The sequence below is a fragment of the Kogia breviceps genome, chromosome 18 (genome assembly GCF_026419965.1).
Source record: "Kogia breviceps isolate mKogBre1 chromosome 18, mKogBre1 haplotype 1, whole genome shotgun sequence".
In the NCBI taxonomy this organism is placed as follows: domain Eukaryota; kingdom Metazoa; phylum Chordata; class Mammalia; order Artiodactyla; family Physeteridae; genus Kogia; species Kogia breviceps.
The window spans coordinates 45,683,825-45,710,703 of record NC_081327.1 but is presented as its reverse complement, the minus strand read 5'-3'; the positions used below and the strand labels follow the sequence as shown (position 1 = coordinate 45,710,703).

At 45.5% G+C, this 26,879-nt stretch overlaps 2 protein-coding genes across 19 annotated transcripts in view; one reads left to right on the top strand and one right to left on the bottom strand.

The window, feature by feature from the left end:
- The window catches only part of LOC131745565 (pyruvate dehydrogenase phosphatase regulatory subunit, mitochondrial), a 40,575-nt gene extending 19,887 nt beyond the window's left edge, over positions 1-20,688 (top strand). For 3 of the 6 annotated variants that reach the window (XM_059046079.2, XM_059046082.2, XM_067019564.1), the window contains 10 exons: positions 720-912; positions 2,604-2,728; positions 4,587-4,742; positions 4,946-5,079; positions 5,437-5,585; positions 6,055-6,167; positions 7,538-7,632; positions 9,058-9,147; positions 14,674-14,856; positions 15,908-20,688. In XM_059046079.2, the coding sequence (XP_058902062.1) occupies positions 720-912; positions 2,604-2,728; positions 4,587-4,742; positions 4,946-5,079; positions 5,437-5,585; positions 6,055-6,167; positions 7,538-7,632; positions 9,058-9,147; positions 14,674-14,856; positions 15,908-16,312 (1,643 nt within the window). In that variant the 3' untranslated portion in view covers positions 16,313-20,688. Of the gene's footprint in view, positions 1-719; positions 913-2,603; positions 2,729-4,586; positions 4,743-4,945; positions 5,080-5,436; positions 5,586-6,054; positions 6,168-7,537; positions 7,633-9,057; positions 9,148-11,179; positions 11,220-13,016; positions 13,137-13,231; positions 13,566-14,673; positions 14,857-15,907 lie in introns of those variants that run through there. The other 3 variants (XR_010837808.1, XM_067019565.1, XM_067019566.1) reach the window with 3 other exon arrangements.
- LOC131745573 (pyruvate dehydrogenase phosphatase regulatory subunit, mitochondrial-like) overlaps positions 1-26,879 on the bottom strand; it is a 62,403-nt gene that overhangs the window by 7,449 nt on the left and 28,075 nt on the right. For 2 of the 13 annotated variants that reach the window (XM_067019568.1, XM_067019570.1), the window contains exons 2-6: positions 21,512-21,704; positions 18,465-18,630; positions 17,461-17,512; positions 15,750-15,903; positions 7,764-9,207 (exon numbers count right to left, since the gene is read on the bottom strand). In XM_067019568.1, coding sequence (XP_066875669.1) covers positions 15,758-15,903; positions 17,461-17,512; positions 18,465-18,630; positions 21,512-21,704 — 557 coding nt within the window. In that variant the 3' untranslated portion in view covers positions 7,764-9,207; positions 15,750-15,757. Of the gene's footprint in view, positions 1-5,753; positions 6,259-7,763; positions 9,208-11,399; positions 13,120-15,514; positions 15,904-17,039; positions 17,278-17,460; positions 17,513-18,464; positions 18,631-21,511; positions 21,705-26,879 lie in introns of those variants that run through there. The other 11 variants (XM_067019573.1, XM_067019575.1, XM_067019574.1 and 8 more) reach the window with 9 other exon arrangements.

The following is a 26,879-nucleotide window of genomic DNA, read 5'->3' as shown; positions in this document are numbered from 1 at the left end:
AGTGTTTGGGAGTTCACCTGCCGGTGCAGGGGGCACAGGTTCATGCCCCAGTCCGGAAGGATCCCACATGCTGTGGGGCGGCTGGGCCCGTGAGCCATGGCCGCTGAGCCTGTGTGTCTGGAGCCTGTGCTCCATAACGGGAGAGGCCACAGCGGTGAGAGGCCCACGTACCGCAAAAAAAAAAAAAAAAAAAAATTGAGGAAATTTCAAACTTTTAAAAGTGAAGAGAATAATATAAAGAAATCCCATGTACCTACCAGCCAGCTTCAGTCTGGCTTCATCTTTACCACTGTCCCACTGGATCATTCCCTGACAATGGACTTAACTTAAAATAGGCTGAGGATCTGTCTTTTGCAGCTGTTCCAACTTAGGGAAACATTGCCTTTTATTACACATCTCTTTGGGGGTCATTTAAGAGCTTTTCCCTGAGTCCTGATCCCTTTTGAGATTCTATAGCCAGATGTAGTATTTACTCTTCCAGAGCTTCTTTCCCTTCTAAAGAGTGTCTTTTTTCTCTGTCTTTATGCCAAGAACTCTGTAGGAATGTCCCATACTTCCCCCCGAGGCTTCTGCTTCTGATAGATGGCCTAGTTGGCTCATCTTAGAAAACCTCCACAAGACATTTTCTGAAAGGAGAGGGAACAGAAAAGTGTAAGGGGTAGGGAGTTTTGAATCCCCGAAAGCTGAGGACTGTGTTTGGGTCTGTTTCTGTTACTCAGAGCCCCTGTTGAGTTCCCTGCTGCGTAGGATGCCAGAACTGGAGACTCTGGAGATCATGAAGTTGGTGAATTGCCCCGAGACCTTCACCCCGGACATGAGGTGCATCATGGGCGAGTCCCCTTCAGTGCGGGGCTACTTCGTCCTGGCGGGAATGAACTCTGCTGGCCTTTCGTTTGGTGGAGGAGCTGGAAGGTAAGTGTTTCCCACTCAGGTTCGGCTTGCGAGGCTTCTTCCTTTCTGGAATTACTTCTGGTTCATAGGGTTTGTGATACACCTAATCCAGTGTGTTCTTAATAAGAGGAAGACACATGTCATGAGAGAGTTGTCCCCTTGAAAGTACTTGCCACGGGAGGCTCTCCCCATGTTCCAGACATGTCATTGTACAGAATGTTTTTGGAACTCCTCTTTTGGAGTTAGCCTTGGAGCCAGTGGGATGTTCTTCTGTACTACAGTCATAACAAATGTTGGTCCTTTGAATATGTATTTGAGTTTGGAAATAGCCAAGTGTGGTGAGTGAAGTTGAAGATCATGCTGATCACACAAGTTTTTATTTTCAAATTTGGTACTTATAAAAATTAAGCAAGCGACTTCCTTGGTAACACAGTGGTTAAGAATCTGCCTGCCAATGCAGGGGACACGGGTTCGAGCCCTGGTCCGGGAAGATCCCACATGCCGCAGAGCAACTAAGCCCGTGCGCCACAACTACTGAGCCTGCACTCTAGAGCCTACGTGCCACAACTACTGAGCCCGCGTGCCACAACTACTGAAGCCCGCATGCCTAGAGCCTGTGCTCCGCAACAAGAGAAGTCACCGCAGTGAGAAGCATGTGCACCACAACAAAGAGTAGCCCCCACTCACTGCAACTAGAGAAAAGCCTGCACGCAGCAACGAAGACCCAACGCAGCCGAAAATAAATAAATTAAAAATTAAGCCAGTGTTGAAAGGGCAAATACTGTATAATTCCACCCATATGAATACTTACAGGGCTTCCCTGGTGGTGCAGTGGTTGAGAGTCTGCCTGCCAATGCAGGGGACACCGGTTCGTGCCCCGGTCTGGGAAGATCCCACATGCCACGGAGCGGCTAGGCCTGTGAGCCGTGGCCGCTGAGCCTGTGCGTCTGGAGCCTGCGCTCCACAACAGGAGAGGCCACAACAGTGAGAGGCCCGTGTAAAAAAAAAAAGAATACTTACAGTAGTCTAATTCACGTAGAATGGTGCTTGCCAGGGGCTAGGGTAAGGAGGGAGTAGGGAGGGGCTGCTAAGTGGATATAGAGTTTGTTTGATGAAAAGAATTCTGGAGGTGGATGGTGGTGATAGTTACAGATAATGTGAAAGTGCTTAATACCACTGAAGTATACACTTGTAAATGGTTAAGATGGTAAATTTTATGTTGTGTGTTTTTTACCACAATTTTAAAAATTTTTTTTATTAATTAACCAGTGTTCTTTAGTGAATTGTAGAATGGCTCTGAAGACAGGTATGGAGTAGAAGTTACCAAAAATGTTTGGAGCAAAGGCGATATGGCCAGATAACTGTATAACCTCCTCAGGTGACTTTTTACAGGAAAAAACAAAAAACAAAAAAATCCCCATTGGATGTATGGAGTACATTTGTCTGTATATTTTAGTCTTATTTCTTCATAGTTGTGGCTTATCTCTGTACTTTCTAGGGAATCATCATTAGAGCTCATATCCTCATAGCGGTCTTGTGAGAGCAGTAGATGGATATACTTTGTTTCTTCCAGAAGTTAAGGAAATTGCCCAGAATTGCTCAACCATTCTTGACAAGATAGAGTCTTTTGATTCTGTTGGTGCTTGATTCCTAGTACAGCGCTGAGCGTATCACGGTGCTGAGAGGCCCAGCGTCTTCCCCCATCTACACAGGTACCTCGCTGAGTGGATGGTGCATGGCTATCCCTCAGAAAGTGTCTGGGAACTGGACCTGAAACGTTTTGGAGCCCTCCAGAGCAGCCGGACCTTCCTGCGCCACCGTGTCATGGAAGTCACGCGTAAGTGAGGCTTTACCCCCGTTGCCCGTCGCTGCAGGCACCTGACTGGTTCTGCATCCAGAGGGGCAGATCCTTCCATGGTTCTTTAGTAATTGCTTCAAGTTGGGCTTCTGAGCTTGGCTGTTTCAGCCCTGTGTTGGGGGCATTATGCCCACATGATATTTATGGAACATTTTCTTTAGTGTATTGTGTCTTAGTTACCTCCGGGACCAGGAAAGTGGACTAGGACATACAGGTGGTGGTGATTCCTGTCAGACTCCTGGCAGCAGCTTCTTGAACATTCTCAGCATTTCCTCCTTTCCACTGTGCTCTGTCAGAATGAATGCTCTCACTCCCCACTTGGTCTTTGAGATCATGGTTTGCTTTCCAAGGCAGAGAATTTGCCAGGTTAGTCTCAAAGCTTCAGGCTCCTTTGAGTGAGTCTCGTCATTAACCCATCCTATGCTAGCAAGATAGGAAACCATTTCTCATGTAAATACCAAACATACATCCCTGCTCTTTGTCCTCGTTTTTGCTTCTCTCTGACTTTGAAGGATTGGACGCTTTTAACTTGCTACTACTTTGTCTTGGCTTTATTTTCCAGTGAGCCCTTTAGAGATAGCTTTTGAATCAGGAATTGAAATCAGATTGTAATTTCATTTTTCTATACCGAGGAACTATTTTCAGGCTTGACAAAATATATCTATTTGAGGAATAGTTATCCTCAGGACTAAGATTGTGCATTGGCTGTGACCAGCATTCTTGGTTAAGGCTGGACTGTTGGTTTAGTATTTGGAGGTTCCATTAGCAATGAGGCCTTTGGATGACCTTTCACACCTGTGTGCTCACTTTTGGTCTGTGGCAGAGAATTCACATCCATGGGAGTTTAAGGACCTGGAAGCAGTATGTGTAACTGCTAAGTTCTCTAGTGAATATTTTGGTTACAGTGTTGAACTGTTAAGAGTCTAGGTTTCTACATCCATCATTACTTTGGAAGCTGTGCAAATCGTAAATTAGCTGGAGCCTCTTGATGATACAGTACTTTTGGTGGCCACCTCTGATTCTCATGAGATGGAAGTTGCAGGCATGATAGAAAACGGGGAAAGGGAAAGTAGAACCTAAAGCCCAGAGGAGACTGTCACAGTATAAGGACGCCAGCTTGGTTTCCCTCTCTGTCATCTCCCAGTCTCCCCCGACGCTGATGTACCTCTTGTTTGGCCTGGTGTGAAGTCCGGTCTTCTCTCTGCAAGACACTAGAGATCACACTCTTTCTGGATATTTTACTTATTACTGTTGCAGATTGGACATTAGGAGAAATGAATTCTGACCCTCCCTTTGTTGTGTAAATAATGTCACTGGGACAATACTTTGCAATCTGTCAGATTTCAGAACCACCAAATCAAGGTATGCTGTGTGCCCTTTTGCTTCAGAAATGGCTAAATATTAGGAAAAGTGTGTAACAGGTCTGAGACTCCAACGACACAGGCACTGGAAAGAATCAGGTGCCATTTTTTCACACTTTGTAACCACCTGTGTCCCGTGTAGACATAACCTTCATCTCTGCTGGGAGCTTACAAGGTTTAGAACTCTGACCTTTCTCCCATTATTTCTACCTGCTAATTTGGAACAGTAATTATAAACAAAGATCTAGAGTTGTTATGTGACTCACAGCTATATAAGTCTGTGGAGGGGCGTTACCAGCTCTTGCAATGTGATCCTTTCTTCTGGAACATCCGTGTCACACTGCTGCGTACTGTTTGGCAAATGAGGCTACAGCAGCCTGGAAGCTTTTTTGAATAGGAGCAACTCCAGAGGCCCATGGATATTGGTGCTTAGCTCTGTGCCTTGGGCTTTCATAGACTGCTCTTCTCTCTCCTAGCCCTGCTCTACGATCTGAAGGTTCCCCGTTGGGACTTCCAGACAGGAAGGCAGTTACGCACATCTCCTCTGTATGACCGGCTGGATGCACAAGGAGCCAGGTGGATGGAGAAACATGGATTTGAGAGGCCAAAGTACTTTGTGCCACCAGACAAGGGTAAGAAGGCACGTTCTCCTATTTGTTTTTTTTGGTTTTTTGTCTTAAGAATAATAAACCTTGTTTTTAAATGTGTATAGCTAGTTTGTCTTCCTAGGAGAATAAATAATAAAAACCTATTATACTCTACTAAGCTATCAAGGAGACTCACCAGTACGAGTCCACTCCTTTTCTGTCTTCCTTTGGTTTTCTCTGTCCTGTAGACCTGTTGGCCTTGGAGCAGAGCAAGACTTTTTACAAGCCTGACTGGTTTGAGATTGTAGAGTCCGAAGTCAAGTGCTGTAAGGAGGCCGTGTGTGTCATTGACATGTCCTCTTTCACAAAGTTTGAAATAACAGTAAGTATTTGGGAACCAAAAGAACAGATTTGGAAACTTGTATATTTATTGAATGCCTCTTGTTTTTCATACATCACTTCAAAGCAGACTAAGAACTCTGATATATTTTAGTGTTTCACCTGTATTATAACATTTTCTGGAATTTTTAGCTCTTTGTTTCTGGTTCTTTATCTGCTTGCAGAGGCTTATTTGACACTAGAATCAGTAGCTAGCTTTCTCTGGAGCTCGTTGCAGTGGAGCAAATCTGCAAATACTGTTGCTAATTGAATTTTCTCCGCAAGTGACTGCTTGTCAGGCCGCATTACCGGCCAGAGATTCTTATGTTTGTTCTCTCTGCTTCGTTCCCTAACCCTACAGTCCACCGGGGATCAGGCATTAGAAATTCTCCAGTACCTCTTCTCCAATGACCTCGACGTGCCCGTGGGCCACATCGTGCATACCGGCATGCTCAACGAGGGTGGAGGGTACGAAAATGACTGCAGCGTAGCACGGCTGAGCAAGCGCAGGTGAGCCGGCTGCCGCTCTACGCCCTGCGCCCAATGGCTGTGGCGGGGCCGAGCGCTCAGCTCACCTCGCCAGGAGACTAGTAACACCGAGGACAAAATGACATTTCATTCAGTCACGGCCGGTTCATTAGCGGCCCAGCACACGCACACCAATCACCAGAAGGAAAAAAAAGAAGGAAACCCACCAGATTGTGTAAAACTTGGTGTGGAAAAATTACTCTACTGAGGAAAAATGCCTTATCTTAATGTTAGTAGGTCTGTATAATTTCTTGGCACTAGCAGAAAGCCAGAATCGTCTGTTTTGTCATTATGTGGTAGATCCTAGAAGTATGTGCTGTTGGCTTTCCCTAAAAGCTAAGAGATCATTCAGCAGTATTCTGTTTGTTGCTTTGAAACTAGCTGAGAACTTACTGCTTCCTGATCATTTTCCAGGTGCCTGGTTTTGATTACTTTTGGGTCTCACTTTCAGTTTCTTCATGATTTCTCCAACCGACCAACAGGTCCACTGTTGGGCCTGGCTTAAGAAATACATGCCAGAAGACAGCAACCTGATTCTGGAGGACGTCACCTGGAAATACACTGGTAAGGGGGCCCTCTGCAGTCAGCTGAGCGAGGAAAAGCCGGCTGATCGAAGTTGATCCAAATCTGTCTTCTCCATTTGCCTTCTCTATATCTGATAATCAAAAATGAGTGTCAGAATTAGAATTTTGGAAGAGGCTCCTGGTCAGAAAATTGATCTCTAATGCTTCCCCATGTTTTTGTAAGTGAGGTGTGAATGAGTTAGTGCTTCAGTTTCTTTGTGTTTTGTTTACTGCTGTATCCCCTACGGCCAGCATATCAGTGCAGATATTTGTTGAATGAATGAGTGACTCATTATTAAAGTATTTTTATATTTACTACCTAAGTAGTATTTTCTTCAAAATTTCCCCTTAGTTTTTATTTTTTCTTTAATGAGTAAATTTTTTTAAGGATAGATAACTTCATTTCCGTATTCTCTCTTCCTCAGCAGTCTTCTCAGGGAGCAACCCCTCCTCTTCTGCCACCTGATTCCAGCTTTAACCCCTCCCTATCCTCAGTGGACCCCTGCCCCTCGCCTCCACCAGGCCCTCATCCTCAGTTCATCGTGGTAGCAAATATGATTACCTTCTTGCTACCAGATTAGAAAACTATAGAAGCTTATTGAAGCAAGCCTATTTTCTAGTCCATTTAAGGGTATTTGATATGTAATTAGCTTAGGTGCTGTTGTAAATGTGACAGAATCCAGGCTGGGTGGGCAGCTCTCCTCAGGGCTCTCCTGGTACTGATTTGGGTTTGGGGCTTTTTCCATCATGTAGCCACATTGGGAAGAGGAGGGAAACGGGAATTGTTTTTGTTTTCTCTTGTTTTTTAAAATTTATTTATTTGGCTGTGCTGGGTCTTAGTTGAGGCATACAGGATTTTCATTGTGGCACACGGGATCTTTAGTTGCGGTATGTGGACTTCTTGGTTGCGGCATGTGGGATCTAGTTCTCTGACCAGGGATTGAACCCGGGCCCCCTGCATTGGGAGCATGGAGTCTTAGCCACTGGACTATCAGGGAAGTCCCAGGGAACAGGAATTGTGCAGGGGGGTTTTGGCCAGCCCTGGGAGTGGGCTCCTATCCCCAGGCCTCACGATCCCAGTCTAGTTGCAAAGGAGGCTGTGGAGTTTTGTCTTCCTTTGTACCCAGGAAGAGGCAACACCCTAGCCAGGCTGTCAGATGCCAGGAGTCAGTAGCAGCATTTAGCAGCCCTGTCAGGAGAAGTGTATTTGCCAGAATCAAGGTCCACCCTAGGATTGCCTAAGCAAACGGACATTTTCATGGTCTTGCCACCCAGACCTGGCCATAGGTGAGCAAGTCCAGAACAGACCTTTCCCATTGGTTCAGCTATTCACCTGGAGCTGCCAGACATCTCTTGTTCTTTTCCGTTTAGCCCTCAATCTGATTGGTCCTCGAGCTGTGGATGTGCTGTCTGAGCTGTCCTATGCACCTATGACTCCAGACCATTTCCCAAGTCTGTTCTGCAAGGTGGGTACTAGTAAAGTTCTAGTTTTTAAATAAGCAGGGACTATGTCTTTTATAGAAATGGCAATTACATATTCTCACTATGGTGTTAATACCCACAAAGCGTGTTCTGACTTTTATTAAGCAAACAGAATGACTTAGTAAATCCATTTCTTTATTTTTCAGTCTTCATGTTCTTCTTGTTTAATAAACATTGGTATCTTTGAAGACCTAATTTCTCTGAATATCAGTTCTATAGGTTTATTAATTTCTGTAGAGGTGGATTAAGATTTTAAGTTATAGTGTTATGACGCGGATGCCAAAAAAATGCCAGTCAAGGTCAGGTCCCTTCTCTCCATGCAGTGCTTCCTCTTCTCCATACACAAAGTAACTTCTGTGTATGTGGCACCTTCAGGTAAGAAATGGTTTAGGTGAATCCCTAAACAACTTACTTAATTTTCTTTCTTTCTTATAAATTTTCTTTCTTATACTTGGCAACTAGAGCTGAGTGAAACAAATTGTAACTGAATAAAAGGAAGGATAACTGAACACACTCTCTGGGAAGTGGCTGATTAGAGGTCCAGACAGACATGTTTTGGCAGCCATGCCAAACAAGTAACGAGCAGCTCCGGACAGTTACTGATGGGATGCTCTTGGAAGTTCAAACCGAAGTTAGGATCCACCTCTTAAGTGATTTTACAGCTCTCCTTGTTCCCCACGGCACAGTTAAAGCAACAGGAAACTGTTAGCTGGCAGCAGACCCTGTCACAGCACAGTCTTTGCTCCTTGAGAAGTAATCCACATGCGTGTGCCTGCAGTGTACCGCGCTATGCCTGCTCGTGGAAACAGTCTGCTTTAGGGCCGTCTGGGGCTTACCACTTCCCATTGCAGGAACGGTGATTGAGTCAGGGGCCCCTTGTGGGTAACTGAGCTGCTGGAAACACGTTTTGAACGTGAGAAGCCCAGTCTCTTCCCCCAGGGTAGCAGGTGAACAGTGTTCTTTTGTCATCTGGCATCATCTTCTGTGGGGCAGGTACCCAGGACTCGTCTGCCAGGTCCGCCAGAGAACACATTTGCCTGGTCTTCATTGCTCCCGGCGTCTCTGACTAAAACAAATCTTTAGCACGACTTTGTAAAAAGAAGTATTTCATGCTTGTCAAAGACTTTGCCTCCACTTCCCTCCAGTAGCTTGGCTGGCACTCCTGAACTGGGGGTGTTCATGAGAAGAGGCATTGGAAAGGCTGTGCTCTGTTCCTAATGACCCCAATGCCTGGACACAGACTGTCTTGAGGAAGACATTTTCATTCACATGTATCTCCATTAGGGTGCAACGCAGGGTACAGAGCTAATGAGAGGGGTTGCCTCAGGCGTTCATTCCTCTAACAAGCACGGAGGGGCCCACTTCCCCTAACGAGTTTCCACGATAACCACCTCCCTTTGTGTCCGCAGGAGATGAGCGTGGGCTACGCAAATGGGATCCGGGTGATGAGCATGACTCACACGGGAGAGCCAGGATTCATGCTTTATATTCCTATAGAGGTGAGAGCCACGGGAGGACGGGTGCTGGCAGGGTTAGAGCGCCGTGGTCGCTGAGGTGGGCTGCGTTCAAGAGAGTTTAACGTTTTTAGCTAAGTTATGTACCTTTTATGTGTAGGTAATATATTTACATGGTCTAAAAATCAAAACCTCCAAAAAGTATTCAGTGCCACCCGACTAGTTCCCACCTACCACCACCAGTGATATAATTGTTTATATCATGTCAGAGATTTCTGTGCATATGGAAGCAAGTTCAAAGACGTATTCATAACCCTCTTTTTTAGAAACACAAATGGAGGCTTACTGCTGTTCATCATCATTTTTTTTACTTAGCAATTTAGCGATTTTTCCCTTCCAGTACCCAAAGAGAAAGAGCTTCCTTTTTTTTTTTTTTTATTTTTTAATGAAAATGATATAGTATGCCATTATATAGTTGAATCGTAATTTATTTGACCAGTCCGGTACTAATAGACATTTATAGGGTTTCTAGTCCTTTGCTGTTATAAAAAATTCTGCAGTGTACAGGAGTGTCTTTTTCTTTATTGCTTGTACCAGCACACAGAATTGTCAGACTTTGGGCTGATGGGTGCAGTTTCATGCAAGAGATCAAGCTACTTTTCAAAACCCATCTCACTCCGAGTAAAAGCCCATCTGCAGGGCCCACACAGCTCGGCCAACCCTTCTCCACACTGTGCTCCTGATCTCACCCTGTCTTCTTGCCTCTCACTCCTTGCTGGACATGCTTCTGCCTCAGGCCCTTTCCACGTGCCCTTCCCCTTTCTTTGGCATATCCCTTCCCCCTGTAGAGCCTCCCACACTCACAGCCACACCTGCTTCAGGTCTTATTCACACCTCACCTTTTTTAAAAAAAAATTTTTAATTTTTTTTTTTTTTTTTTTTTTGCTGTACACGGGCTTCTCACTGCCGTGGCCCCTCCCACCGTGGAGCACAGGTTCCGGACACGCAAGCCCAGCAGCCACAGCCCACGGGCCCAGCCGCTCTGCAGCACGCGGGATCCCCCTGGACTGGGGCACGAACCCGCATGCCCCGCATCGGCAGGCGGACTCCCAACCACTGCACCACCAGGAAAGCCCTTTTTATGTAATTAAAAAAAAAAAAAAATTGGGCTTCCCTGGTGGCGCAGTGGTTGGGAGTCCGCCTGCCGATGCAGGGGACACGGGTTCGTGCCCTGGTCCGGGAAGATCCCACATCCCACGTCCGCGGCTGGCCACAACAGTGAGAGGCCCGCGTACCGCAAAAAAAAAAAAAAAAAATTTTTTCGGCCATGCCGCACAGCCTGTGGGATCTTAGTTCCCCAACCAGGGATTGAACCCATGTCCCCTGCAGTGGAAGCACGGAGTCTTAACCACTGGACCACCAGGGAGGTCCCCACACCTCACTTTTTTTTTTTTTTTTTTTTTAAAGTTTATTACTTTTGGCTGCATTGGGTCTTCGTCGCTGCCCACGTGCTTTCTCTAGTTGTGGTGCGCGGGCTTCTCATCGTGGTGGCTTCTCTTGTTGCAGAGCACAGGCTCTAGGCATGCAGGCTTCAGTAGTTGTGGCTCATGGGCTCTAGAGTGCAGGCTTAGTAGTTGTGGTGCACGGGCTTAGTTGCTCCACAGCATGTGGGATCTTCCTGGACCAGGCCTCGAACCCGTGTCCCCTGCATTGGCAGGCGGATTCTTAACCACTGGGCCACCAGGGAAGTCCCACCTCACCTTCTTGAAGATACCTTATTTAAAGTTGCAGCCTCTGGCCCCCTCCTCCCTAGCCTCCTTCCCTGTTATATTTTTCTCAAGAGTGCTTAACCACTGTCTCAGAATATATATTTTCTTTATCTTGTTCATCACATTACCCCTGTTTAAATGTAGGTTTGCTAAAGGCAGGGATACTTGTTTAACTTCTGTATACCCAGCAGTTAGAGAAATACTTGGCACATAGTAAACGCTTAATAAATGTTACATGAATGAATGTCCTGGCAGTATCTTTTGTCCATTTTTGTATTGAATTATTGGTCTTTTTCCCCAATTTCTAGGCATTCTCTGAATCAGCCAGCCAGTCCTTACTATTAAGTGGTAATTTTTTTTTTCCAGTTTGTCATTTGTCTTGATTTGTTTTGCCACGTAGAAGGGTTTTTATATATATATATATATATATATATATATATATATATATATATATATATATAGGCTGCGTTGGGTCTTTGTTGCTGGGCGCAGGCTATCTCTGGTTGTGACGAGCGGGGGCTGCTCTTCATTGCGGTGCGTGGGCTTCTCATTGCGGTGGCTTCTCTTGTTGCGGAGCATAGGCTTTAGGCGCGTAGGCTTCACTAGTTGTGGCATGTGGGCTCAGTAGTTGTGGCTCACGGGCTCTAGAGTGCAGGCTCAGTAGTTGTGGCACACGGTTTTAGTTGCTCTGTGGCATGTGGGATCTTCCCGGACCAGGGATGGAACCCATATCCCCTGGCAGGTGAATTCTTAACCACTCTGCCACCAGGGAAGTCCCAGAATGGTTTTCTAAATTTTACTTTTTATTTTGGAAATGTTTCGTATGTTGAAAAAACTTTTTTTTGTAGGTGATTTGATGAATCTTTTGTGGCTTCTAGAGTTTAATACGTAGTAGGGGCTTCCCCACTCCAGAGTTAAAAAATTTTTCCACTTCTGGTGCTTTTATAGTTTGTTTTGTTGCTATTTATGGGTTTGTGTGTTTTGTTTTTTCATATTTAAATGCTCCAACCTTTTGCACTGTCTCTTGGTACACTTTATGAGCTATGGATCAAACTATTTTTTCTAACATGGATGACCAGTTGATGTGAGATTCTTCCTTTATCACATACTAAGTTTCTATATATATTTAGGTTTATTTCTGGACTTTTATTCTATTTGTGTATCCAGTATCACAGTTTTAATTACTGAGTCTTTGTTGTATATTTTAATACTTGGTAATGCTTATCCTCCGTCATAGCTTGGAAAACTCTGGAAAAGAATAATTCCTGTTTCCTTATTTTTCCTTATAAACTTTTATAATGATCTAGTTAAAACAAACACCCTGAGTTTTTGGATTGCGTTACGTTTGTAAATTAGGAAGAATTGACATTCTTATGTGTTGAATCTTAACAATCAAAATATACCTGTCTTTATGTGGGTGGGTTTTTTTGGTGACCTTCAGGGGTATTTTGAAGTTTTCTTCATGTAGATGGTATTCATTTCTTAAATTTATATGAATAATATTTTGGTGGTGTTGCTGTTGTGAATGGGAAGGGTGTCTTTATTCTGGTGTCTTCTGATTTATGAAAGCTTTTTTCCCTGTATATTAATGCTTTAACCTGTTTCCCTCCTAAACTATCTTACTGTTTATAGCTGTTTTTTAGTTGATGCTCTGGAATTTCCAGGGTTCAGTCTTACCATACACAAACAATAGTTTTTGTTTCTTAACAATTTGTATTCCTGCATTTTCTTTCCCTGGTCCAGTTGTGACAAGTAGCAGTGATCTTCAGCCTCGTCATGTTCTTGACATTAGTCATACTACTCGTGGTGTTAGGTTTCCTTTTAATTATTCAATGAAGCGTGGATTTACCAGCCCGTGAAATTTTGTCTGCTTTTCCACACTCAGAAGTACTATAACAATATTAAGGTGAAGGGATTATTCATGATTTGAGAAGAGTTGATATGCATGTAGCTGATTTGTTTTGCCTGTACTGAAGCGCCATATGGTCATTCAGGTGTTACCACCTGCTCCTGGGTCATTAATCAGCCAAGCCCATCAGGAGGGAGAAGCCCTGTTTTCTACCCAATTTTCCTGGGCTGGTCCCATTTTTATGGTTTTCCATGAGTCCAAGAGGTAATTTGTGCACTGCTTGGGTTCTTTTCAAGCTGGCTGTTGTCCTCAAGAAGCTTATACTTGTCTCTGAGGAGTTGCCTTCCAAAGCATGGTGGCAGATAGCAGATTGGTTTGTTCACACTCAATCCCTGGCATCTAGTGAGAAAATGAGTAAGTAGTGGGGACCCACTTTTCGCTTTGCTCTTCTCTAGCCCAAGACTAGTCACCTGCTTTAAATCTTTCCTCCTCTGTCTTCTTCTTAATTCAGGTATGGAGCATTCAGCTCGAGACACTGAACCCACCCAAGATACAGCTCATTCTTACTCTCCTTTCCTAGCCAGTCTCCAATGGTCTCCTGCACCCACCTTTGCTATCTGCAGCGTTTCACTTACACACATACCACAGGCTGTGTTGTACCCAATAGCTCAGACTCCCTTTTCCCATCTAAAGTTGTCTTGATCACAGTGGTCTGTTTAGTCAGTGCCTGTTCAGCTGCAGTAGTGCAGTTTATGGAGCAACATACATTACCAGGATAAAGAATTGCGATACCAATGAAGCAGATTTTTGTTTTTGTCTTTTTCCGCCCCTTTTTATTGATATAATTTACATACATCATTGTATGAGATTAAGGTGGGCAGGATAATGGATTGACTTACATAGATTGTGAAATGATTACCACAGTAAGTTTAGTTACTAGCATCCATTATCTCATATAGACACAATAAAAAGAAAAAAAATTTTTTCTCCTTGTGATGAGAAGAACTCTCAGGATTTGCTCTTAATTTTCATCTGCATCACACAGCAGTATCACCTAGTCATCCTGTTGTGCATTATATCCCTAGCACTTACCTTATAACTGGAAGTTTGTACCTTTTGACCACCTTCCTCCTCTCCCCACCTGTAACCACAAATTGATCTCTTGGTCTATGAGTTTAGTTGCTATTTTGGTTTTATTGTTTAATAGATGTTGTTTTTTTAAGATCCCACATATAAGTGAGATTATACAGTATCTGTCTTCCTCATTCCTCTGTCTTGTTTTCTGTTTTACAGTTTTTAAAGTAAACAGTGTAGTGGTTGGGCTTTAGACTTAACAGTATGTTTAGATTATTTGCTTTCAATTTGGAAAACTTTTGTTCATTTAAGTTATGTGGTACTTAAACGTGTCTGGAACCAAGAACAAAACAGCATGAGAGACTGGATAGTGTGGGACACGGGTAGGAGAGCTCTGATTTTTGGGGTCCTGTGACTCACTCTAGGTGTCTTAAGATATGCCATAATCCGTGTGACAAATGAGAGTTGTGCATGCATGTCTAGAGTTATGTGTAACCCCAGTTTCACAGCATAGGCCAGTGCATAAGGGAAGGACCAAGTTCAGGGAACTGGCACAAGAGAACAAAGCCAGTGGAGGATGCATGGCTGTTGGAGAGGCAGTTACGAGACTGGTCGTTTACTGAGTGGTAAGAGAGCTTCTGTGAGTTGTTATTTAATAAGTGCTATATACTGAGATCCTAGACATTTTAGAGAAGTAAAAAGATACGGGTGCTGCTTTTGTGGAGCTGAAGCCTGGGCTGCAGCACTTTGGTTCCTAAGGATTGTAGACAACCTTCTCCCTTGTCCAGGTAACAGTGTCAGCCATCAGGCACTGCCAGACAGATTCCATGTTTAATTCTGAAGGTCTGCTGGTTACTGACCTTTTGTCTCTCCCTCTAGTACGCCCTGCACGTATACAACGAAGTGATGAGTGTTGGACAGAAATATGGAATCCGGAATGCTGGGTATTACGCTCTTCGTAGTCTCCGAATTGAAAAGTTTTTTGCCTTCTGGGGTCAGGATTTAAACACTCTCACCACACCCCTGGAATGCGGACGAGAGTCTCGGGTGAAGTTAGACAAGGTATTGTACCTGTGCACACTCCACTCTGCCCTCAGCCTCCCGAGCAGGGAGCGTGCATGAGAACAGGAAGAGCTGAGGTGGGAGGAAAAGTTGTATGTGTTGAGACCTCAAAATGTTTCTATGGGATAAAACTTAATATGGAAACATCATAAATAGACAACACTTGTTTGGGGCACTCTGCTCTCTTTCAGACTGAGTGCTTTCTGGGCAGTTTCTCTGAGTTGATTGTGGTCATTCATTAACATGCCACGAATATGTGTACAAATGAGTCACTTTACGTTCAACTGCCCAGGTTTTTCATAATCACCATTCTAGAGGATGAAGTCTCTTTCCCACGTCTGAGCCCACCCAGTCCCACTGCCAGCTTGACCAGAAGCAGCAGCGTCCTGCCTCTCCGTGTAGAGAGCTTCCACGCAGTGCAAACAGATCCCTCACCACTTTCTTAACCTTGGTGGTTGGATACTATATACTTGGTATATTGCACCTTGCCTTTTTCACTTAAAGTATCTTAGCAGTCACTCCCTGTCAGTATAGTAGATCTCTGGTGTTCTTTTTGAGCAATTAATTAGGTAACTATTTTTTCTCTGATATAAAAGTAAAGAATACTCGATTTGGAAAATAGGGAAAAACATAAAGAATAAAAAATCGCTTTTTTTTTTCAGTGGCACACATTGTTAAGATTGTATCCTGCTCTTTTTTGGACATATGCATATGTAAATATTTATGCATTGAATACAGATATGCGTGGACTTCTGGTTGAGATTATATAAAAACATTGTTTTTCTAAAAATTCTAGCAAGCATTTTCAAGTGTTGATTTTTCTTCCTATTTTTGTTCTGTGTGGTCTTGTGATTGAAATGTGTTTATAAAATAGAAAAGAGAGCGATGTGTACCTGTGTTGTTACAAGGATTCTCTGCAGGTGTCTTTCATACTGTGAGTGCAGTTTTCCGCATGGGGGAAGCACACTTTCTCCAGAGCTTGCAGGGCGGCCCACTGCAGCGACACTGGGTCCCGAGTGGTGATGCTGTCTCTGTGCTGCTTCTTTCCTAGGGGATGGATTTCATTGGGCGAGATGCCCTGCTGCAGCAGAAGCAGAACGGGGTGTACAAACGCCTCACTATGTTCATCCTGGACGACCACGACACAGACCTGGACCTCTGGCCTTGGTGGGGGGAGCCCATTTACCGAAACGGGCAGTACGTGGGCAAGACCACCAGCAGCGCATACGGTTACACCCTGGAGCGCCACGTGTGCCTGGGCTTCGTGCACAATTTTTCCGAGGACACCGGAGAAGAGCAGGTGGTGACAGCAGATTTCATCAACCGGGGAGAATACGAGATTGACATCGCAGGACACCGGTTCCAGGCCAAAGCCAAGCTCTACCCGGTCACCTCCCTCTTCACCCATAAGCGCCGAAAGGAGGACGTGGAGCTAAGTGACTTGCACGGGAAGTAATGTCAGGCAGTCTCGCCACCTTCTCAACTTCTAGTCATCCTAGGAGCTTTTCTCCTCCTCCTGATCCCATCCCTCTTCTTGATTTAACCTTTGCCTCCCACCTCTTACCTCCTTGATATAATTTTCAGCGTTTAAAACTTTTCCTTTGCACCCTCTCTTGTCCCTCCATCTCCTCCTCCCTCCTCCTGCAGTTTCCCATCTCCTGATACTCTGGGCTGGTCATGTCCCTCCACCTGTCTCAGGCTCCTGTGGGGACGGGAAGGCAGGACAGAGGTGGACTCCACGTGTGGAAGTGGGTTACAGTGACAGCCTGACTTAATGCTGTGTCTTGAAGCAGGCCTCAGGGTAAGAGTCCATCTCCATGGGGCTAAGTTTTCTTGGAGTGACCTGTGAATTCTGGCTAGCTGCTGTCTGCGTGATACCGCCGTGGAATAGCTCACGCCTTTTAGCCAGGCAGGTCCTTCTCCCATTCCTTTGTGCTGTGGGCCGGCACCGTGATACCTCTGGCAGGAGGATGACCATCTACCTCGCTGATGAGAGGCATCGTGTGGGCGTTACCTGGCGTTTAGCACAGATCCGTAGTTAACCATCCTGGGCCTCCCTGCTGACCCGGTTATCAGACTGTTGGGCTAGGGCCAGCTGCCTGTAATTTTCTTCATCTCTTGCTAATCGCTGTAATGAGGGGGGTTGTGGTTTATTTAACCGAGTAAACAAATAAGCCACAGTGTTTGAAAGGGAAAGACCATGTTGCCTTTAGTGTTGCTTTTCCTAGCTGAAAGGGTCTGACCTCAAACTAAGCTCCAGCGATGCTGAGTTTTCTATGAAACAGTGCTGCTTTTCTTTCAGCTACTCACAGTTCAGTCACCCCACCTTGACGTTCTTCTTCTCCGAGCGCATGTGACTTCCAGTTCAGCCTCGTGTGTCCCTTCCGCAGCAGGCCCACTGGCTCAGTGCACGCTCTCTCCCTTAGAAGAGGACGGGGGAGGCAGGACAAGCATCCTGGCTGAGTAACTAAACCTTGTGGCCACGCTGAGGTGAAGAGAGCTACTGCGACCCCAGGGTTGCTTCCCCCGCACAAAAGACACAGATCCACCCAGAGATGACCCACTTGGGTCCCTTGAGAGTTCCCAGTGTGGAGAGCATATTACCTGAGCCCAAGGTCTGCTTTCCGTCTTCCTTCCAGACATCTCTCCACATCTTCTGGAATAGAAGGTAACTTGGGGTAAGAGTGCCCTGCACACTTTTAAGCAGTGTCTCTGTTTTCTAAGGGTGGAACTTGGATCGCACAGACTGTGGTATCCATCCCCACACTTAATTTCCCCTTGCAAACAGATGGCTGCTAGAGATTTTAATTAATCATAGCCTTTGTTATCTTGGTATCTTGGATGCGTTAGTTCTGATAGGCCTATAAGTATATTAGAGACAATCCTTTCATTTTATTAGAGCAGCTTACAATTCTCAGGTGTCTGCCTGCTCTGGCATTTCTCTGGGATTTCTGTTTATCCACTTGATCACTGACTTTAGTGTCCACCTTCTTACGAGGTCTTCATTGAAATGAGGGAGTATGTATTAGAATTCTGTCGGGGGGCCTTGGTATTTTGGGGCAAATGTGAATTTAACTAGCTGAGAGATGCTGCTTCTAGGCAAAGAGGAGAGGTGCTGCCCAGCTGGAGAGCAGGAAACTGGCACCGGACAATGCAGGTGTTAGCAGCAGGGAGCCGACTGACCCAAGAAGATGGAAACAGATGTAGAACTAAAGGTATCCCATGCACACCACTGCAAAGTCATCTGTATAAATGGGAAAGTTATTTGGGATGGAATCCAAAAGAAAATCTAGATTTATGCATAAATTACATCTTGTCCATAAACAGGGGTCACACTTCTAAGAATCTGGGGGGAATCACTTGTTTATTGAGTGCCCTGAAACTTACATATGTATCTTCCGGCACTTTACAATTCATCCTTCAAGTCTCCTTTGGTTCATTCAAATATAGGCAATATGAATCTGCTAGGTTTCTCTATTTGGTCCTAAAGGGAAGGGGGTGATTCCTTCCTGCCTCAAGTATAGCTGACAATCAAAACATCTTCATTTCTGTGTCATCCCCGACTTGGACACTGGGACCGCACGTGTTTGCTTTCTGTGACAACTCACCTCTCCCTGGAGATTGGAGGGATTGCTCAAGGAGTAGCTGGACTCTTGTTTTAGGTGGTTGGTACTTTTTTCTTCTCTCTGAAATGATGTTATCACCACTTGTGCTGTACTGGGAGAGGGGCTCCACAATCTTCTCAGCATATGCAATTGAAGAATCATTTTGAACCTAGAAACACAAAGTGTGTTGGCTTCAAACAGATGTAGAATCAAGGTTGCAAGTCTCCTGTGAGCCTTCTCCTCTCTTGAGATAAGCCCCTAGCTACTTGTTAGCTACTTGTGCCACATGTAAATCCCATGGTCATGTGACTGACATGGAAGATTTCTTGTCTGTGATGAAAGCTCTAATTCAGAAAGTTTTTAGAGCAAACAGGGATGGACAAGACCTACCTGCTTGGATAGCACAATTTGATGTCCTTGAACTTGTTTTGGTCACATAGCACTGCATGGGCAGGACATGCTCCAGGAGAGAAAACTGAACAGTTCCCACTACATTCTAGTGCTTTTCTGAGGAGTCCCTGTACCCCCCAAATGCAAGAGATGCCATTTAGCCCAGTGATTAACCCCAGTCTCACTATGGCCCCAAAGTTCCCATTTCTGCAGGAGTAGCACCAGGTCGCTTGTTTGATTCTCATCAGGAGGTATGCTGTCCCTGGATTCTACCTCCTTGTACAGACGAAGAGTTTTAGCTCTATCTCTTCTTTCCTAGGCTGTTGTTTCCAAGAAAGTAACTCAACGTGAAAAATAACTCTTCAGCTTTCTGCTTTATCCTGCCTTTGCATGCATTTGCGACGTTAACCCCTCCCCACTGCCACCATGTAGGTGGCAGGAATGCTAGGAGCTTCCTAAAGTGATTTTGCTTCCCTGGAGAGATGACCCCTCCGGCCTTGATTTCTGCCTCTGTAAAACAACTGCATTGGCTGGCTTCCAGGCATTAACTACAAGTTCCTTTTTATATCTTTGTTGCCTCTTGGCCAGTGTAGGCAGCAAGGATCTAAGTATATTTAGTATCTAAGATAGAGATTTGGTCAGCAGTGCTCAATCCTGAAGTATAACCTACTGTGTTCGTTTTCTTTCTGAACACACACACACACACCCCATCCCTCACAATGATATAAGCAGCATTTTATCAACAGGAGGTAGGGAAAAGTTCCTCACGAGGAAGGAACTGTCACCTGGCACATGTCACGTGCAGGCACATGGACTCAGAAGCAGCACAGTTGAGTGGAAGAGACGGCGGATGAAATAACGGGCAGTAGCCTCGTCCTGCAGTGAGTCGTGAGGGCGCTAGGGAGCCACGCGTCAGAGCCGCTCCCCACACCCGCTGCCGCCGCCCTCCACTTCCAGGTGCTCCCTTAGTTGTAAGGCTCTTCACTGTCATCACGGGGCTGGCAGATGCAGTCCCTTACCAGGACAGATACACTATTTTTCAAGAGAACTATTTTTGTACGTCTTTGCCTTCTCTTTTATCCGTTAAACACCAGAGTGGTTCCTTGTGTATGATTCGTGACTTCTCTGAGCAGAAGCCTTGGGGAATTACACATATCTTCATGGGCCATTTTTCTCATGATATTTAGATACGCCTATTTTCATCCTTTGCAGACTTTCTGCCTTCTCATTTCTCTGTCTCTCAAGGACAGAAATTGTAAGAAGTGGAGAGGATACCTTTTAGCATCTGTTTCAGTGGATCTATGCCAGGATTTCCTTTGCACACCAAGAACTGGAGCTTGGGGCACCTCTTTCCTCCAAGCCTGGTTCTAGTGCCTTACACTCCAGAGTGTCACATGGTGGGTGGAGACGAAAAAAAGTACCTTCAACAGATGGGTATAGGGTCGAAAGCTTCTGCAGCTCGTTTCAGTGAAGGGTCTTCCAGCAGTGCAGCTAACTAACACTTTACTCTCTGGTCAACTCTTGGGATGTAAGAAAATGCCATTGTAATTACTGTAAAGGCTACAACTCGTTCTTTGCATTTGTAAACGTGCAGTTCAGCTGAGCCTTTTTCTATCCCATGTGTAGCATCAGCATGTGGTCCTGAAGACGTGCGAGGCACTTTAGTAAGTGGGATGTTTCTCACGAGCCCTGGTGATGACAGGCACACAGGGTGACCGAGCAGTTCTGCCCTCTGCAAATGTGGTGTTAACGTCGTGCACTGTATTTCTATCAAGTCAGATTTCCATTTTATTTTATGTTACTAAGTTTGTAAATGAATAAACGGACATTTTCACTACTCTTGCCGTGTCTGCCTGAGAAATGTCCTGCATCTGTGGTAACCAGATATATGTATTTGCCATCACTAAGAATAAACATTGTACATAAAACCATTTGTACCTGTTCCCAAAGCGTACAAGAGAATTTGAAAACAGGTAAATAAGATACGTTCCCTCTGCACGATGGTTGATGTCCTGCCTTAACACCTGACTTCATAGTAAGAACCTGGCACTTGACTCATCACTCAAGTATTGGGTTGGCCAAAAAGTTCATTTGGGTCTTTCTGTAAGATGTTACGTAACATGAGCCCATGTCTCTGTGGAAAACGAGCTGTGTATTTTTGCTTACAGCAGTAGGAAGAGAAAAACCTCAGAGAGAAGCAACCAGTGATCCTTTACTTAGCTTCCATCCAGAAATTTAGTCACTGGACTTCTAGTCTCTTTACCCAACTGTTCTGTGAGCCACCATATCTGGGAATCCATAAGTAGGCTAACACGTCTAACAAAAATTTTGTCATCTTATTGTCCAAACCTGCTCTTTCTACTTCCAGTTTCATGAATGAGCAACATTTGTTATGACTGAAGTAGTTCCAAAAAAACATCCCACTGGCTCCAAGGCTAACTCCAAAGGAGGAGTTCCAAAAACATTCTGTACAATGACATGTCTGGAACATGGGGAGAGCCTCCCGTGGCAAGTACTTTCAAGGGGACAACTCTCTCATGACATGTGTCTTCCTCTTATTAAGAACACACTGGATTAGGTGTATCACAAACCCTATGAACCAGAAGTAATTCCAGAAAGGAAGAAGCCTCGCAAGCCGAACCTGAGTGGGAAACACTTACCTTCCAGCTCCTCCACCAAACGAAAGGCCAGCAGAGTTCATTCCCGCCAGGACGAAGTAGCCCCGCACTGAAGGGGACTCGCCCATGATGCACCTCATGTCCAGGGTGAAGGTCTCGGGGCAATTCACCAACTTCATGATCTCCAGAGTCTCCAGTTCTGGCATCCTGCGCAGCAGGGAACTCAACAGGGGCTCTGAGCAACAGAAACAGACCCAAACACAGTCCTCAGCTTTCGGGGATTCAAAACTCCCTACCCCTTACACTTTCCTATTCCCTCTCCTTTCAGAAAATGTCTTGTGGAGGTTTTCTAAGATGAGCCAACTAGGCCATCTATCAGAAGCAGAAGCCTCGGGGGGAAGTATGGGACATTCCTACAGAGTTCTTGGCATAAAGACAGAGAAAAAAGACACTCTTTAGAAGGGAAAGAAGCTCTGGAAAAGCAAATACTGTATGTGGCCCCAAAATAAAACCTTAAAGGGATCAGTGGTAGTAAAAGAGTTCTTAAATGGCCCCCAAAGAGATTTGCAGCAATTCCAACTTAGGAAATCCTTGCCTTTCACTGTATAAGACAGATTCTCAGCTTGTTTTAAAATAAGGCCAACACCAGGGAATAATCCAGTGGAACAGTGGCAATAGATGAAGCCAGACTGAAGCTGGCTGGTGGGTACATGGGTTCTTTATACTATTCTCTCCACTTTTAAAAGTTTGAGGGCTTCCCTGGTGGCGCAGTGGTTGAGAGTCCACCTGCCGATGCAGGGGACACGGGTTCGTGCCCCGGTCCGGGAAGATCCCACATGCCGCGGAGCGGCTGGGCCCGTGAGCCATGGCCGCTGAGCCTGCGCGTCCGGAGCCTGTGCTCCGCAACGGGAGAGGCCCCAGCGGTGAGAGGCCCACGTACCGCAAAAAACAAAAATAAATAAAAATAAATTAAAAAGTTTGAAATTTCCCTGAAATTAAGTCCAAGTGGAAAGAGGAAAACTCTTCATTTTAGACCCTTTCATATATTTTGAATTTGGAATGTGACTATCTTAACTATTCAATAAATAAAATTGTTAAAATTGAATAAAAGACCGTATTAACACAGTTCTGCTTTCTGAAAACTGTCTTCAGGACTTCCCTGGTGGCGCAGTGGTTAAGAATCCACCTGCCAATGCAGGGGACACGGGCTCGAGCACTGGTCTGGGAAGATCCCACATGCCGCGGAGCAACTAAGCCCGTGCACCACAAATACTGAGCCCGCCTGCCACAACGACTGAAGCCCGTGCGCCTAAGAGCCCGTGCTCTGCAACAGGAGAAGCCATTGCAATGAGAAGCCCGCACACCACAACAGAGTAGCTAGCCCCCACTTGCCGCAACTTAGGGAAAGTCCGCGCGCAACAACAAAGACCCAACGCAGCCAAAAATAAATTTTAAAAAACTCCTTAAAAAATAAACAAGTAAAAAAATAAAAGGACCTATGGGAGACCTTTTCTTACTACTGACATTCTACTAGATGAAGAAGTGAACCAGGCCCTAAGATATATTATTAACCTAGGACAAGTTCAGAAGACAATCCTGAACTATACCCACAAGGCACTGCCAGCTCCCACTAAAAATACAGAGGAAGGAGCAGTTCCTTCACAAGTAAATCCCAGGGACGAAAAGTTCTTCTTCAAACCTGGAAAGGGGTCCCCCAAAGACCTACTATTGCCAAAATGGAAGGGCCCTATAAAGTAATCTGAACCACTCCCACTGCTGTCAAAGTGCAAGGGATATCTAGTTGGGTACATTTGTCCAGACTAAAGCTTTTACCTCCAGAAACCCCGCAGGTTACAACAGAAGAGCAAAACACCTGTAAGCCAGTGGAAGATCTGAGATACCTATTCAAAAGACAGGCACCATCGACAGGTAAGTAAAACGATGTAGTGGGTTGGATTCCTGTTTGCCATTCTTGCTACTGTACTCAGCAGATCATACATGAACGTCTTGTTTAAAATGCTGTAGAGCTTTATATGCTTAATCATCAACAGAATAGTCTGCTGTCCCCTAACTGTTTAAGTATGAACAACAGTTAGGTCCTTCAAGGGCTATCCGGTCTTAACAACTGTGAGACAGACATTCAGGTCTGCACCCCCTGAAGGGTATGTTTTCCTCTGCGGACACCCAAACCATCATATGTTATGGAATTATTGACAGACCCTGTCCTTTTCCAACCAAGCTATAGCGCATAAATGCACTAGTAATGTTCACTTCATAGGAGAGTGTGCTGTAAGGACTACAGGGTTAAGAGGGGTTTTTATCTGTAACAGAACCAGTCAGGCTCACCACCAAACCCAGAAAGCACTAGGAATGATCTTTTTTCTCTATATATGTTTGTTTATTTATTTGGCTACGTGGAGTCTTAGTTGCAGCACACAGGATCTTTAGTTGCGAAATGCAGGATCTTTTAGTTGTGGCATGCATGTGGGATCTAGTTCCCTGACCAGGGATCGAACCCAGGCCCCCTGCATTGGAAGCACAGAACCTTAACCACTGGACCACCAGGGCAGTCCCCTAGGAATGATCTTAGCAAGGGCAGAGCTGGCCACAGGACTAGCAGCTCCATGGGGAGGCTGTACCTATCATGAAGCAACACTGAGATCAGACAGCTTGGTTATATGATGGAACAGACAAGACAAGCCTTAATGGGACTTAAGACCTCTCGTTTCTTTGGCGAATTTAGTTCTTAACAATCATCTAGCTCTGGATAACCTTCTGGAAGAACAAGGTGGAGTTTGTGCGATAATCCTTCCTACTGCACCTGAATTAGTGTGATAGGACAGGTGGAAGTTAACATTACGGAAATATATGCCCAGGCAGACCGGCTTCACAATTTTAGCAGCGGCAATATCGCCTCCACTGCCTGGTCATCAGTTAAGGAATCCCCCCTAAAGTTACCCTGGTTCCTTCCCTTTCTAGGCCCTTTAGTGGCTACTGGTGGTGTTCTTTTTGGAATTCAACCCATTCCAGCAGAGGGTGGCCCAGGTCCCTACAGGTCCTTGGAACAGTCAGAGAGGGACTGTACACCTCTAGGGTAGGCTAGGGTCTGCGGCCCCTCTCTGTCAGGAAGAAGTTCCACAAGATGAGACCCTGGGCCCTTTACCCCTTAAGAATAAAAGGTGTAGAATCCCTCAGGGGATAATGAGACAGACTAGGACCTGGGCCCCTTTGCTGCAGTGCTTACACCTGAACAAATGAAATACAAACAAAATATAAAGAAACTATAAGGGACTAAAAATAACTATATACATGCATGCACAGCTGGGAGAAATTATGGACAAGGTACAAAAAGACCAAAAATAAGCCAACTGCCACTTCTGAAGAGCTGCGAGCAAAAGCAGGGTCCTGCGCATGCCCCCTGCACTCACCACCACCGGGGGGGGGCAGACCACCCAAGCCACCCCTCCGGCCTGACTCCTGGACCGTCCCCTGCCCTCACCCCATATAAGGAACCAGCTCGCTGCCGGCCTCGGCCTCAGAGGAGCGATCAGAGGAAACTTACTTGTTTTCACTCCCGCCTGCTACAGCAGGAGCCCAATAGAGCCTTGCCTGAATTTTTTGTCTGGCCTCTTATCAATTTCTATTGATTAAGGAGGCCAAGAACCCTGGTCGGTAACACTTCACTCATGTTCTCTCCACCCTGTGTCTTAACGGAAATGCAGCTCTCCTGAGGGAACTGTCACTGTCACACGGCCAGCCCCGTTCCCCTGGCCTCACCATCAAGAGGCACGGTCGGCATCCTCCTTGCTTCTGAACCATTACCACTCAGTCACGCTTGGAAAAGACCCTGTTCCTTTGGGCCTTAAGCTAGCAGGCAACCCTACCTAGCTCCGGGCTACTTCCTACTAAGCCACAGGCACAGCTCTCTCTACATCTGGGTTCTGAACCCATAACATGGCTCTTCTCCCAACCTTTAACACCACCTCCTCTCTTCCTTCATCGAAGCAGATAACCTGTCTCATCTTGTTCCCCAAAACCCCACCTGTAAACCTCCCTGCATCAGCAAACCATCCGTGCCTTCCTTCACAGGGTCAGAAGTTAATCCCTTACAGTGGCCTGGATCCCCCTTCCTGCCCCCTTCCCCTGAACCGAGCTCCATCAGCTGTCCTCCCTCTTTCACATACCTTCACATTTACCTCCTTCTCCTCGGCATTCAGATGTACTCAAGTACCCACCCCGTGCCCAGGGGATTTAAGAAATAAAGCTCCAAAACACTCTTCAATTAGCAATTTTTAATTTTTAAAATTCTAAATTATAAAATGGTCTTTGCGAAAAACCAAAAACAGGAGTAAGATTTCCCTCCACTCAAAGGTCACCAATACCAGTGTCAATTATATTTTCCCAGAATGTTATTTTTGAAGCAATGAGCTGCCCTGATGTCCACTTGTTTGCCACCACCTTTGTCTTAAGTCCTCCTTTTATTACCTTGGTGATGGCACAGTTGGCCAGTGGACTTTTTAAACAAAAATTTCTTAACGTGTGTTTCACAGCCTGTCTTTTCTACTTCACAATAAATAATGTACAGAAAGAATTGCTTATATTTTTTCACTTTTCCCCCGTCCTACTCTCTCCTGCCCCACCAGACCACTGCACTCCTCTCACCAGGAACGCAAATGCTGCTACTTTCCAAGGGCACTTTCTGGGCACCATCTCACTCCTTCCTATTCACACACACTTTCCTTGTTTTCTGTGGCACCTTCTGCCCCGATCACATCTTGCTGGCCTCTCTCCTCTGCCCTTCCCTCTGTGTTGACGTCCCCCAGGGCTCCGAGGCCAGCTTCTCTTCCCCATCTAACACTGTTCAGGGTGATTCCCTTTCCTGCCATGACTGATGGCCTAATCCACAGCACTCCTGAGCCTTAGACCTGCACATCTAGTGGAAGAAGGGCCACCTCCACTTGGACTCCCACAGGTCAAACTGAGCACATCCAAAAGGTAAAGCCATCTTCCCCAATCTCCAACTCTGCTCCACTTCCCGTGTCCCCCAGGAACACCATACACTAGAATCCTGGATGTCATCCCACATTCCTCTCCCTTTCTCTCATCTCCTCTCTCCAGTCAATCATCAAGGCCTAACCAACAACCCTACATCGTAAATCTCCTTGCAACGGATCTACTCTCCATCTCCACTGCCCTGAACTGAGCACAGCCCGCCATCCTCTCTGTTTACTGCAGAAGGTTCCCAACTGGGCTTCCCACCTCTAATCTGCACACCATTCTCCCCACGCCCCACAGCCTTCACACAGAGGCCTGAGCACATCTCTGAAATGAAGATCCTATTTCGTGCCCCTGCTCAAACCCTTCAATGACTATCTGGTGCCCTGAGAAAAAGTCAAATTCCTTAATAGGA